General features: G+C 46.4%; 1 protein-coding gene across 2 annotated transcripts in view; it reads right to left on the bottom strand.

Annotated features, from left to right (window-relative positions):
- Window positions 1–15,158, bottom strand: part of TMEM255A (transmembrane protein 255A) — a 56,848-nt gene that overhangs the window by 10,590 nt on the left and 31,100 nt on the right. Inside the window, exons 6-9 of one of the 2 annotated variants that reach the window (XM_072955565.1) lie at window positions 14,759–14,830; window positions 14,272–14,360; window positions 6,918–7,080; window positions 2,340–2,483 (exon numbers count right to left, since the gene is read on the bottom strand). In XM_072955565.1, coding sequence (XP_072811666.1) covers window positions 2,340–2,483; window positions 6,918–7,080; window positions 14,272–14,360; window positions 14,759–14,830 — 468 coding nt within the window. The remainder of the gene's footprint in view (window positions 1–2,339; window positions 2,484–6,917; window positions 7,081–14,271; window positions 14,361–14,758; window positions 14,831–15,158) is intronic. The other variant, XM_006215890.4, reaches the window with a different exon arrangement.

Below are 15,158 nucleotides of genomic sequence, written 5' to 3' on the forward strand. Positions count from 1 at the left end.
AATATAATTTACTTAGATATAAAAAAAATAGAGGCAGTCTCTTCAGCTGGACCCATGCATGGCCCCTCTATCCCAGGATGACTTTATATTATAGGTGCTCCAAAGAGTGGTGACCCTCTTGTGCTAGGTTCAGCATCCCTGCATTCTCTTAACGGATTGCTTTTTGTCTCTGTCACTACTGAAATTATCTATGCCCTGAAGACCTAAACAGACATTTCTCCAAAGAAGACATACAGATGGCCAATAGGCACGTGAAAAGATGCTCAATATTGCTAATTATCAGACAAATGCAAATAAAAAATACAATGAGGGGTCACCTCACATCAGTCAGAATGGCCATCATTCAACAGTTCACAAATGATAAATGCTGGAGAGGCTGTAGAGAAAAGGGAACCCTCCTACACTGTTGGTGGGAATGTAAGTTTGGTATAGCCACTGTGGAAAACAGTATGGAGATTCCTTAAAAAACTTGAGTTATCATGTGATCAAGCAACCCCACTCCTGGGCATATATCTGGAAGAAACTCTAATTCAAAAAGATACATGCACCCAATGTTCAAGCAGCACTATTTACCATAGCCAAGACATGGAAACAACCTAAATGGCATATTTATACAATGGAATGCTACTCAGCCATAAAAAATGAAATAATGCCATTTGTAGCAACATGGATGGACCTGGAGATTATTATGCTTAGTAAAATAAGTCAAATAGAGAAAGACAAATGCTACATGATATCACTTATATGTAGAATGTAAAAATAATACAAATGAACCTATATACAAAACAGAAACAGACTCACAGACATAGAAAACAAACTTATGGTTACCAGAGGGAATAGGGGTGGGAGAGATAAATTAGGAGTTTGGGATTAGCAGATACAACTATTATATATAAAATCAATAAACAACAAGGTCCTATGGTATAGCATGGGGAACTATATTCAATATCTTGTAATAACCTATAATGGAAAAGAATATGAAAAAGAATATATACACATATATATATGACTGAATCACTACGCTGTACACCAGAAACTAACAACATTGTAAATCAACTATACTTCAATTTTAAAAAAAGAAATTATCTATGCCCTTTTTGAACATATTCACGTTTTCCAGTCTATATTACCTATCTGGGTAACAAGTTCTCTGAGTTGTCTACCTGTGAACACAGCAGGCTTTAAAACAAGTTCTAACATTTTTTTCCAAGCTTTAACAAATGCCTCCTTGTGCTGGTGCTATATTTTACAACAGGGAACGAGCCCAGGTTCACACTCTACATACGTATTACTATTGCACTATAGAGTCCTAGACATCCCCAAACAGTATCTAAACCAAACAAAAGTACACTTAATTCAACTAAATGGAGGTTTTTCAGTTTCAATTATTTTGTTAATTTGAAGCTGAAATTAGGTTGCCCAAGGACTCTGCTTTTCCCAGCTGGCTGGTTAATTGGAAGCACCCCCAATCAGTCATGCTTTTATGTCCCCTTGGAGCATTCATGCACTCTTAGTCAATAGAAGTAAATTCATTATGAGTCTCCATCCTTTCAAAGGCATTGCCTTGGTCCCCACACTTTGCATTAACCAGATTCAAGAGTTATCCCACTCTTCTGTAGTCCAGGGTTTATGATCAGCGCAAATGCCTAAAAGAGCATTTCATCTGTTTTCCTGAAGTGCCTCGTTCAGTGCTCTGCCTACAGTGAATTCCTTTTAATTAAGCCTTTGTGGTTCTGTTTTTCTGTGCTTAGTCTTAGCTCAAAAGGACAATAGGCAAGTGCAAGTGTGGTAACACTATTTCAGTCTCATGTGATAACGAGGCAAAAAAGGGGAGGGGGTGTTATAAAAAATATTTTCTATGGTCCCACTTAGGAAGGCTGGAGAAAAAGAAGGGACTTCATCCTCATTACAGATTTGTGGCTGAGAATGCCCTTGTGCTAAGGAGTAGGACTAGGTAGGCCTCTCCCTGTGGCAGAGAAATGGAAAAAGCCACTGTTGATCAGGGGTCCATGGTAACATACTCATGAGCCCCCATCTTCTCCCCAGTGTAGGTCAAGGCAATTTAGGACACCTGGGCCCTGTCTCTTTCTCTCCCCTTTTCTCCCATTATTCTGTTTCTTCTCCTCTTGTGTCTTTCCCACTCTCCCCATCTCTCCCATCATCGCCTGCCCACATAGGCCTTAAGCTAGCCGTGGGTACCCATGGGCTGCCAAAGGCCATCAGGGACAGAGAGCCCAGCTACCTCATACACATCAGGAAGGTTCCACAGTTAGGGAGAGAACAAGACAGCATGAATGAGAGCAAGGGTCATGGAAAGTTCTTTTTCTCTCAAAACATACCTGAAAGTCATAAGCCGAATACGGTGGCAGGTGAGGAGGGCTGTGGTAGTAGGTGTTGTAGGATGTCACCTGAGGACGGGCGTAGTAAGAAACAGTCGGGTGCGCATTCTCAACAGAGCAGTTCAGGGCTGGGAGGGTTGGGTTCTGGAGAAAAACAAATTAGCGACAACATAAGTGTTTGTCACTAGGAGGACGGTTAAATAAACCATGGCCCATCCATAATACAGAGTACCATGCAACTCTTGATCAGCAATGATGTGCACCTATATTTGGTGAAAGTTGTCCAGGATATATGGTTAAAGTTAAAAAACAAAAACAAGCCACTGGCAAAAGTATAGAGACAATAAAAAGATCAGTGGTTGCCATGGGTTGGGAGTGGGGAGAAGGATGAGTAGGCAGAACACAGAGGATTTTTAGGACAGTGAAAATGCTCTGTATGAGACCATAATGCTGGATACATGTTACCACAGATTTGTCCAAACTCATAGAGTGTACAACACCAAGAGTGAATCCTAAGGTAAACTATGGACTTAGGCTGACAATAATGTGCCCACTTTGGTTCATCAATTGTACCAAATATGCCACACTGATGAGGGATGTGAACAGTGGGAGAGGCTGTGCCTGTGTGCGGGCAGAGGGTACATGGGAAATCGCTGTACCTTCCTCTCAATTTTGCTGTGAACCTAAAGCTGCTCTAAAAAAATAAAGTCTTTTAAAAAGCCACCATTTTATATCAATATACCACAATCGCAGTTTATGTATAAATAAAGATGCAAACAATGATATATGTACGTACTTTGTAAATGAAAATAAACTAATCTGGAAAAATTTAGGACAAACTGTTAACTCTGGTTATCTCTGAGGAGGGCAGGGGTTATTAGAAAGTAAATGGGGACTCTTCACTATTATATAGCCAAAGGTTTTACAACTAATATGTATTACTTGTGACATTTCCTCCCAACCTATTATTCTGAAAAATTCAAACCCATAAAAAGTTGGAATCATTTATTTGTGAGTTTTCACAAAAAAATAATTAAGATCCCAACTACAAAATGTCAAACAGACAAGGCTAAGGCTCTTCCTCTGACAGAAAGGTGATTGACTACAAAGGGTTTGTAAAAGTCATGAGGATTCCTGCAGACTCCAGCCTTGCTGAGGAGCTCTTGGGCAGACAATGAAGGATGTCCATTTCACATCAGCCCTAAAGGCTGGAGGCAAAACCCTAGCACAGAAACCAGAAAAGACCAAGCAGAGTATATTGATACCTCCGTTTCTGGGGGGCAAACAAAATAATACAGAAAGAATTTAATACCACTTTTTATAACAGTGGTGTGTGGAGCCCCTCAAGGGGTAAAGCTAATCCTGTCCAGGATGGGAGCCCTGATCTCAAGAAGGCCCGACCACCACTAAAGGCAGGCCCCACTGCTCATTAGTTCCCAAGCAGGACTGTGTTTTGTACCTTATGAGTGCCCCATGGGTCAAGGGGTAGGGTAAATGTTTTATTTCCATCTTTCGTGTCACTGACACCCTCTCCATTTGTGTGGATAATCAAGAACTGTCTGCAAAACCCACGCATCTGGTTTCTGGTACACATCTACCTTGCATGAACGGAGAGCAGAAGCTTCCTCTCAAGTGATGAAAATGTGTGGGCAGGCTTTGGCAATGGCACAGGCAACCATGTTGGGGTGTTGGCAGAGGAAACTCCTTGAGAGCAAGTTTCAACACAGTCTGTTGCTCTCTTCCTTGGAGTGGGTTACTGTTTACATCTCTAGGTTTGAAGAGCTACAAACCTCAGTCATTATGATGCTGCTCACAGACAACCAGAGAAATGTTCTCAGCCTCTCTGGTGTGTGGGAGACGGCTGCGATCTTGACCATTCCAAGGGCTGGCTCGCTTTACAGAGGCAGAGTGCTCAGAAGTGTCCTTACCCCTCCACCAGGATTCTAAGATGAAATGTAATCCTGGAGGAAGCTCCAGAAATCATGTTCCCTTGGCCATGTGTCAATTAAAAATATACCCTCCAGCAATTCTTGCAAAGCAAAACCAGTTCTTCTACACAAATAAACTAAGCCTAACCATAGAGAAAGAATCACGCCATGTAAACTGTATCTATAAAGGCTTGTGTATGTGCAGTGAGGCCGGGGGGCCAGGATCATCTCTGAAAGGAAGCTGACTATTATAGAGAAAGAAACACAGGAGGAAGACTGAATAAGTACAGGAAAGTCACAGAAGAGAAGTGCAGAGGACGTGGAGAAAACCGACCGGACGCCAGGAGAGGTCGAGGGAGTGAAGAGGTGGGCAGGGAAGGAGCAAAGGGACCGTCCCGAATAATGGCCTGGTCCTGTTTTACATCAGTAATTCTGGTTTCACAATAAATGTGGGCTCTATTTGTGTGTGTGCACATAAGAGTGTATTTTTGTACAAATTCTCGGACTTAAGTTATGAGATCCCCATTTTGGGTCAGCAGCATTCTGAGAGCCAGGGCAACAGGTGACCAGGTGGCACAGGGATCGGTGAGAGCAGTCTGGCCTGGGCTAAGCGGAGTCTCTGCTGAGACAGTGGCGGCGGACTTTGGAAAGAATGCCACTTCACTGTAAGCCAAAGACACCAAGTAGGAGAAAACGGCCAGACAGAATCTCTTTTTCAAGAGTCATCTCAAAGTCTTCTGTCTTTGGGCAGCAGACATTTCGGCCATCAAACATTTCTTCCAGAGCCTTTTCCCCACACCCCTCTGGTCAGGAACGAAGACCGCCTTCCTCCTTTCGGGTTCCTGCCACTCTGGAGATGGCGTCCCCTCATTGACCCCGTTGAAGGCTGTGGACTCATGGCCCTGGGCACCTGCCCTCCCTCCTTGGGAAGGCCTTTCATCAGCCTGCACCCCCAGCCTCCCTGAGGCCCCCAGGGCATTCCGCCCAGGAAGGAGGTGCCTCACGAGCCACCACGCACATCTGGACCTAGGCCAAAGGTTTTATGTGGGCCTACCTGGTTGCTGTCCCAGGATTTTCGACGCCATGTCTTGTTTTAATAAAGTCATCTAGGCAGGGCTTCCTCCTTGGAGGCCCCATCTTCTAACTCCCACTCATCCCCTCACCTCATGAATCTACTCTCTCGCCCCTGCTCTTCACCTTCATCTTTCTCCAAAGATGCCCCAACCCAGAAACAGCTCTCTCACCCCAAAGCTCCTGCAGGCCCAAACATCGCGCTCCCTCTGAGGGGCCCACCTACCTTGATGCCTCCCCCACTGCTCAGTGCTCGGGCTTCCCAGGTGGGAGGAGGGGCGTGGGAAGGAGAAACGTGTGGATGAGAGCCAGAGAGAAAAAAGAGAAAGACAGACAGGGCTGAGCAGGAAGGCTTTACCTTGACTGACGGTCACCAGCAGGAACACTCAATACCTCCAGTCAGCGCGGGTCCGCTGACCACTTGCTGCCCCAAACTGCGGAGTTCTTTCCTTCCCTTGACCTACCCACCTTTCACTCTCCCTTACTCATCCTTTCGACAGGCCAGCCTTTCACGTTCCTGTTCTTCAGCAACCCCGAAATGGGACAGGAAAAGCCAAGGGCCTAGGCGTTATCTGCCTCATTTCTGGGGTGAAAATAAAATCCTTTTTAGGCACAAAATAATTTCTTCGACACACGTGGGAGATTTCTTTAAAGCAGCCGTGCTGCACCACGGCCGCAGACTGCAGTCACCTGGCAGAGGGCTTTTACAAAAGTATTGAGGCCTGGGCTTCAATGTAGACCGATTGATCCAGCATCTCTGGAGGAGCGGCCAGGCACTTTTTTTTACAGCACCTCAGGTGATTCCATTTAATCTGAAGTTAGGTTGATAACCATTGCTCTAAAGCGACTATCTCCATAATGAGGTCAAGATTTATTAAATAAGCAAATAAATGCTTTGAAATGCTTTAAAAGCAAAGGAAGGCGCCTACTATTACAGAACACCTCCTGGGTGATGAGTCCTGGGGCGCCTTTGCAGGCACACACGCCAATACGGAAAAGAGTTGAGGAGGAGGGTAGGGGACCCTGGGAGGCTGAGACTGAGGTTGAGGCTGAGGACAAGGTCTGACAAGCAGCTTAGCCTAGGGCTGGCCCTTCGCAGGCAGAAGGAGTCCCAAGGCTCTTTCTGGACAAGGTCCAGGATGAAATTCCTGGGGAGGGGGAGACTAGCAGTACTCTTACCTGTAGCTAAAAACGTCTTCCTTCCATCTCTCCCAAAGTCTGTTAGTGGAAAAACCACCCAAAAAGGTTTCTACTACAAGTGTGTGTGTGTGGGTGGAGGTGGGTGGTAATGAAAAGCTATGTTTACATAATCAGCATGAACCCCACCTGCCCCCAGAAGGTGCCTCAGGAACATAGACAACTCATGTTAACGAGAAGTCTTAGCAGACTGATGACATGAACTGGCTCCTTTGACTTGAGATGTCTGAGATGTCTGAAGGCAGCTACATTCTTGAAGCAACGTCTTCTGTTCTCCTAACTTCAAAACATGGGTCGCCAATGCCCCCGACCGCCTAGCCTCGCCCGGCCCTGATGGGAGGGAGGGGGCCCCTGCAGAATGAGAAGTCACTTCCTTCCTTACCATGTCCTTAAAGCCCCCCAAGACGGCAGCAGTGATGATGCCCAGAAATAGGCCGACGATGTTGAGGATGGTAGCGGACCAGAGCAGGTGGTAGAGGTGGATGATGTCCTGGCAGCTGCTGACGTCGATGTATTCGTAGTAGCCACCGGTGATCTCCACCCGGCTGCGCAGGGAGAAGCACACTCCAGTCAGTCCCCAGGGAGCAGACTGGCCCCTAGGGCTTCGGCTACCACGCATGCAGCTCAGGGAAAAGACAGGTGGGCGGGTGGGGAGCCATTGCGAGGGACATCGTAGCCAAGTATGCACTCAGGGAGCAAGACACTATAATCTATCAAAGCTTAATGGCTGTTTACCCAAAAAAAATCCCTCCTACCTGGCTGAGAAACACTTGTTACTATCACTACTGCTAATGCTAGATGACAATTATTGACACTTGCTGCGTGCCAGGTTCGGGGCTAAGTATTTTCCATGGTGGAGTCATTTAATCTGTGCTAATACGGCCGCTACTAGTCACAGGTGGCGATTTACATTGACATTAAATAAAATTAAATTTTAAAATTCAGTTTTTTGGTCTCACCAGCCACATGTTAAGTGCTCCACAGCCATACTCATGGCTGGTTACTGTCCTGGACAGAGCAGATTACAGAACATTTCCATCCTCACAGAAGGTTCTATTAGGCAGCACTGCAAATCCTTTCAGTGTTCTATGAGGCAGGTACTACCACCCTTCCCGTTTTACAGATGAAGAAACTGAAGCACAGAGAGGTTAGGAACTTGCTCAAGTCCTAAGTGGTAGAGCTGGGATCTGAATTCAGACTTCAACAATTTCAATGTTTCTGCTCTCAAAACAAACCACCAAGAAACAAAAAACAGTATTCCAATAAAGAACTAAAGCTGAGTTCCTGCACAAAATCTGCTTATCACCTCCTTGGAGAGGACTTCCCTGATCACTCTGTCCAAAGACATCCCAACCCCACCCAGCCCAGTCACTCTCGATCCCATGACTTGCTATGAACTGACTTGTGTCCCCCTCCAAAATTCATATATTGAAGCCCTAACTCTCAAGGTGACTGTATTTAGCAAAGGGCTTTTAGGAGGTAATTAAGGTTAGCTGAGGTTATAAGGATGAGGCCCTAATCCGACAGGATTGGTGGCTTTACAAAAAGAGGAAGAGTGATGTCTCCACACGCATGCACACTCTGAGGAAAGGCCACGTGAGGACATGGCCACAAGGTGGCTGTCTGCAAGCTGGGAAGAGGGCTGTCACCAGACCCTGACTGTGCTGATCTCAGACTTCCAGTCCCAAGAATTATGAGAAAATAAAGATCTATTCTTTAAGCCACCCAGTCTATGGTATTTTTGTTATGGCAGCTCCAGCTGACTCACACATTTCCCTTCCCTAATTCTTCCATAGCGTGTCTGCTTCCTCACTGTCTGGCCCCCAGTCCCAACTTGAATGTGATCTCTGTGAGGGCAAGGACTTGGTTTGTTTTGTTCACTGCTGTGCTATAGAAATACCTGTTAAATTAATAAATGAAAGTTCCTGTCTTCCTGGATGTTGTAAACAAGTTTACAACTTGGCCACTGGAATCAGTAACAAATCTCAAACACTGTGATTCTTAAAATTAAAGTCACCACCCAATGCCCTGATGTCAGAAAGGTTGTTACATGTGACTCCCCTGCTATAAGAACACCAAAAATGAAAAAGAAAAAAAAATTAAAAGTTAACCTCCATGATGAAGCTGGGAGGGATTATTCACACAAGAAAAGACTTTGAAACTTTGCGGATGAATTACCTTAGAACTCTTTAAAGCCAGTGTTCCTCTAAGGACTTGAAATCAGGTGGTTACAGGACAGCCTGCATCAGAATCATCTGTGTTAGTGTGTCTGTGTGCCTGCTTGTGTGTGTCAGTGCGTTATTTGTGTGTGCCTGTGGTGTCTCTGTGGGTCTGTGTACGTGTGCACGCCTCTTTGAGAAAGAGATGGTTAAACAGGCAGATTCCCAGGCCCAGCCCCAGTCCTACTAATAAATCTGGCAGAATCTCTTGGGATGAGGCTTTGGAATCTGTGTTAACAAACTCATTTGAGACCCACTGTTTTAAATAGTAAGCTTCCATAGTGGAATTTTAAAGGTGTTCCAATTCATCAGAACTTGAACTGGATTTCAGCCCTTTCAGGAGCCACTCGTAAGCGTATACGAGTGTCTCCCATCAGTTGGCATGGTACTCAGGCCTGGGGATGGGACAGGAAGGATACACGGATTACTTCTGGTTCGAAAGGGCACAGCTTTACAAGCACCAGCCCCTGAAAGGGGCAGGCGAGTGTGTGAAGGTGAGCAGGGCATTGTAGGGGAGCCCAGGGGGCTCAAGAATGAGCTCTGAATTCCCCCAAATTATTTTGCCTACCTCCTAATACGCTGCGGGAGGGCTGGTAGCGCGGACAGGTGGGCCATGTGGCGTAGCAGACTCTGGAGTCGGACTGCACGTGAAACCTGGCACTGCCACTTATTTACTGACTGACCTTGAGCAACTTTCTTAACCTCTCTGAGCCAGGCAGATTTAATGAGTGGACCCACAAAAGTACTCCAGCACCTGAGAAGAGCCCCCTGGAAACCTGTAGCTATATTTTTCCCTTCTAAGAGCCAGCCTCTGGCAACGTGATTCAACCCTTTGAATCTTGCTCTTAAAGGCAGTCACGCTTAAAAGGCACAGACCACAAAATAGTTCATTTAAAAATATTCAGTAGTTGTAGAGAACATATGTTTGGTTTCAGTTTGTGTGGGTTTAGCACCTACTAAATTTTTTTTAACTAAACTATGAAGCAAAAGAATGTTAATACTTAGATCTGGTTCAGGGTTTAACAAATTCATGTGGTTTGTTTCTGTTTGAGAGTCACGATTCTGTTTGGTTCAGTCTCTGGGCAGAGCTCCCCCTGCCCTGAAATGCCATCTTGTGCCTTTTCACTGCTCCCTCCCTCAAGCCTCCAGGACGGCAGGGCTCTCCTGCCATACCCTACTGCTGCCTGATTAAGCTTGCTAAAACATTTTTAAAACTCAGTCATTCGTTTAATCAAAACCCTTCCGTGGCTCCCCATCACCTTCAGGGAAAAGTGTCCCAATTCCTCAGTCTGCCATAATCTGACTCCAGAATGGAGTCCACACTCCAGCCAGGCCGGAGTCCTCAGAGGCCCCAAACTGGCCACGCTGGGCACTGACTCCAGACCATTGCTCAGATTTCTGCCCCTGCATGGGAGGTACTGCCTTCTGTTCTCTGCACAACCTGCTCTCTCCCACTGCTCAGAGTTCAACACACACGTCTCCAGTGCCTTCTTCAAGGACGCCAGTGCCCATTCCTTAGCTTTTCCCCTGGACTCCCACAGCCTCGGACAGTCTGTCTTTCCTAGTTTGGCACTTGCGTATGTCAATAATTCAGTTATTCCCTTCATTCGATGGTTAGTTACTGAGAGCCGACTCAGTGCTGAGTACTGTGTGGGGTACCTGAAGCTACACCCAAGGCCAAGGTGGACATGAAGGCTCCATCTAAACTGTAACCTCTTGAGGGCAAGGTCATCTCACACTTCTTTTGTGTCTCCCTCACGGCCTCCTAGCTCAGTGGTAGAAACGTTATGGGTCGTCAATAGATACTCAGTGAATGAGTAACTGAGTTCAAAGACTGCTGAGCATTGCATTTATCTTAAGATTGATTACCCAATGCGGGCTTTCACCGCCTTGCTCCCAACTGGCTGGGTGTGCCTGGAGAAACCACTAACCTCTGTGTTTCAGTCCCCATTTAACAAAGTAAAAGGCAACAGACCTTGGATAAGGCTGAAGGGCATCCTTCTGCTCTTTGAAAGGGACCTTGGTGGCCCGCAACAGCAATGGGCAGCCTTGGTGCATTTCTCTCACTGCACATATTCTGTGTATCTGTCTACACCCCTCTCCCCACAATTCCCCTGGCGAACTGAGTTCCTTCAAGACAAAATGATATTTTAGGGATGTCATGTTCTATTCTTCTAGAACAGTCCCCAGCACACAGTAAGAGCTCAATGAAAGTGGCAAAGGGAGGAATGAATGAAAGTGAACTCTCATCCCGTATTTGATTTATTACCAGCTGCAGTAGTTCACAAACTACCCCCATTTTCTTTCGTGTCCTGGAGGTTACACACTGAAAACCAGCGATCTTGACTTGACCTCTTCAAAGCTGAGTGAAGTCCTGAAAGGCAGCCGCTGAGATGTGTCCTAGAGAAAGCAACCTTCCCACACAAGACGAAATGGAGTCATCTAAACTTGGGATCAAAACCTCACTGCCCCTGACGTCAAAGAAGGTCTGTGGCTCCAAGGGGACAGTAGAAACCCTGTTTCCACAGTGCTGTACAAATGATTGCCTGATGTTTTGGTTCCCACTTTTTTTTTCTTGGCCTCCCTTCCAGGAAATGGACTGGAGGAGCTGGCGATTGATTAAAAATAGGCTTTGTGTGAGGAAAACAAATATGCATTCGGCAAAATTAGTCTCCCAGCCTCAGAAGGCTTGCTGCCAGCTATGCTTAGGCCTAGAGTTTCAGTCTCCCCTCAGCTGGCTGGAAAAAGCCTTGGATCAAGGAAAATCTTTTCCCTCTATTGTAGGATCATCGCCTCTTAAGTCTCACGGCCTTGGTTTCTCACCGAGTGGGACTGTTTCCTGATGAAAAGCTTAGTAAGTGCTTTTCTAGTGGCTTTGCCCTTGGAATCTCAGCACCGCAGACCTGCCCGGGCAAGGCGCCTAAGACTGGTCTCCAGGCACCAGGTGGGTGAACACCATTTCCAGGCTTGAAGGTCTAATGGGGCAGTGTCCTCAGGACCCCTCTTAGTTGCCTAGTCTCGTAGTTTATTTTCCTGGGTAAAAGGTGTTCCTCTTTCTGATCCTTTTCAAAACATGTCACTCCTTTGTCATCAGGTCTTTACTCAAGCCCCGTCCTGTGCTGGGGGCCTGAGGATGCAGATAAGATTAAGTCACGTTCTCTGCCTTTAGGGAGCCCAGAGTTTAGCAGCGCTCCTCATAAAATTCCTCTAGGGCCTTGAAGACAATACCGGCATAACTTGCTTTAAGAAAGTCAGTGGTTATGAAGTTCAGATTGACAGGAAGATAAATTGGCCATGCGTCTCCACTTAAAAAATAATTCACCTAAGGGCTCAGCTAAATGGAATTTAAAGTAGGGTTTAGTTTAGTCAAATCTTTTTTTCCAGAAACACACCTAATTGCAGAGACAAAGGTGTGCCAGCCAGGAATCACGTCTCTCTCCCAGCAGGCCTCCTCTCTCCTCCTGGGGTCTCAGGCCCAGGGCTGGCCACCTCCCAGCCTCGGGCGCAGGAGGCCGCGAAATGGAAAAGGAGTGCGAAGAGGGGAGCCGGTGGAGGAGAGGTGTCGAGACGATTGAGAAGGTAAAAAGACCGGGAAGGACAGAGCAGGGGGAGGGATAAGGGGAGGCAAGAGGAAAGATAGCAGAATAACTCCAGTTCCCCAAGGACCTATTTTCCATTCCTTTGATCATTTTTGGAAGGATGGGCTCAGGAAGTACAATTATAGCCAGCTCTCCATCACCGCTGTGAAGGCGGGAAGTCCTTTACAAGTGTTAGTTATTATTATAACATGAATAATTGAACCTTCCAGATAATCCCCAAGCCTCATTTGAGTCTTTAAGTTTCTCTTCCTCTGCTGCCAAGCCTTGTAATGAAATGAGACCAGTGCTATGAGTCCCTCTTCTCCTCCCCCCGCACCCCACCCCTGATCTGTCAGTCTTAACTCTCAAACAGGAGAAACTGGCCCCCCAACACCAAGAGCAGGGAGTGAGTAAGGAAGGGGTGCTTCCATGTGTCCCCTCTAGATCGATCTACCTCCATCCAGGCCCCCTCGGCCAACTCCTCCTTTCCACCCTCCCCATTCTGGCCCTCAGCATCCCTGCACTGAGAGTCTGAAGAAAATATGTCCGTGGCAGGCATTGGCTGACATGCCCCACATGCATGGCTGTCCACTCAGGCTTGGCATCACCTGCTCTCGCATTTTTGTCTCTTTCACCTTCTAAATTACTCTTAAAAGTACTCCTTGCTTTCAAATGTCCCCAAACCAACTACATCTAGGCTCCATTCCCTTTGGGCTGGACTCTTAAAGTGGCCCCCCTAGCTGCCTCCAGTCTCTAACCATTCAAATCATCTTCCATGCCATACCATTCGATGGCTCCCCATTGCTTACAGGGACAAGTCCAAAGGCATCCCATGGCCAATGAGCCCTGCATGATCTGATCTGTGACTACAGTCCTGCTCTCACCTCCTACTACCTTGTGTAACCACCCACACCATCACCACTGCTGTGAATACCGTCTCCACCTCCACCCCATTTGGGTTTGCTTCCTAACTCCCTACTTATCCTTGAAGTCCCAGCTCCCACATCACCTCCTCCTTGACACCACCTCCTGCCCCCAGCAACTCTGACTTTCAGTCATTTGTGTCATGAGGCTCCCCAGTATGTCCATGGATCTCTTCACACACTATTGTAATCAGTGGCTCCCATGTCTGTCATCCTTACTAGCTTGTGAACTTAGCAGGAGTCTCTGTATTCCTGGCACCTAAACATGCTTTAGCAGAACGAGCACCAAGCCAGCTCCTGCCTCAGGGCCTTTGCACTTGCTGTTCCCTCTGAGACATTCTTTCCCCAAGTACCTACTTGGGCTGCCCTCTCATATCATTCAGGGCTCTTCACAAATTTCACCTCCTCAAAGAGGTCTTTCCTGGATACTCCATATAATGGGGCACACACACTCTCCACTTTGTCTACCTATCTCTCCTGCTTCATTTTTTTTTCAGAGCTCTGATCAACACTTGGCATGGTATATATTCACATGTCTATTGACACTCTTCCCTAATAAAATATAAGCTCCACGAGGGCAAGGACCTTGTTTTGTTGGCTGCTGAATCTCCAGTGTCTGTAACAGGGCCAGGCACAAAGTGCTCAATGACTATTTGTTGAGTGTTGTTGAACTTGGACTTAGAATGGGGTTTGAATCCTACCTCTACCATTTTTAAATTCTGTGTCACCTTGGGCTAGTTGTCCGTTGCCTCTGAGCCTCACTCTTATCATCTGTAAAATGGGGATAATAATTCTCCATACATCACAGATAAGAATTAAATGAGATCAGATATTTGAGAACACTGAGCACGATGCCTGGCACAGAGAAGGCAGTTAATGCATGTCAGCTGAAATCTGTTGGCAGACCAATGTCTTCTACTTCTCTGATCCCTACCAGGCGCCCTTCCCCCACATTAGCCCTTTTCACGCCATTGTGACCAAATAATCATCCCTGTGCCCAGGACCTCAGCACTCACTTGCCGCAGTTGTAGAGGTCACAGCAGAAGCAGGTGTTGCCCCGGATGCGAGGTGTGCAGAATCCACGGCTGAGGTGAGGGCAGTTCACCTGAGGGCACACAACAGTGAAGAGATGAGATGGCATTGGATAGGAGGTGGGACCCTCTGGGATTGGAAACTTGAGTTAGTGACTGATGGAGACGGTAAGGATGGCTGTGAAATGAACACGAGGGATGGGGCTGGGTCGGTGGCTGGCTGAACCTGTGTGTGAGGTAAGTTACTGTGTAGCTGGGCTCGTGTCCAGCCACAGCCACAGCCCTCAGTGCCCCATCCCTGAAGGATGGAGATGGAGAGGAGGAAGGACAGATGGAAGGACAGACAGAAGAACAAGTGGACAGTAGGAAATGAAGATATGAGCGGAAGGAAAATCAGGGTAGAGGAGGGATGGGGATCAGATGGGAGGGAAGACAGAGGGGCCATCACATGCACTCTGAAGTACAATAGTACCTCTCTAGCTGCCTGGGTAAGGTTCCTCATAACCCTCGCGGAAGGAGAATTTTTGGTTGAGGAACTTATGACCTTATATAGGAAAAATAGGGTTAGGGGGACCAGGGTTACAAGCAAACCTGTGGAAGTCATTATTAACATCTGTACAGTCACCAAGTTAACACAAGAAAGTGATCACAATGAAATCAAGAAAATAGTAATGACATTTTATACATCTTGAGTTTGCAAAAAAAATTAAAAAGTAATTTCCATTTACTGTCTCTTGCTTGTGAGAAATTTTCCAGGCTTTCCCAGACTCCCATACAGATGCAATGGAGTGTTTGTAAATTTGTTTTGCTGTGTTATAGAGAATATTGGTGGTAAATGGGCACATTTTTCTATATTGGGTCCTTCATACAAA

The sequence above is a fragment of the Vicugna pacos genome, chromosome X, assembly GCF_048564905.1.
Source record: "Vicugna pacos chromosome X, VicPac4, whole genome shotgun sequence".
Classification (NCBI taxonomy): domain Eukaryota; kingdom Metazoa; phylum Chordata; class Mammalia; order Artiodactyla; family Camelidae; genus Vicugna; species Vicugna pacos.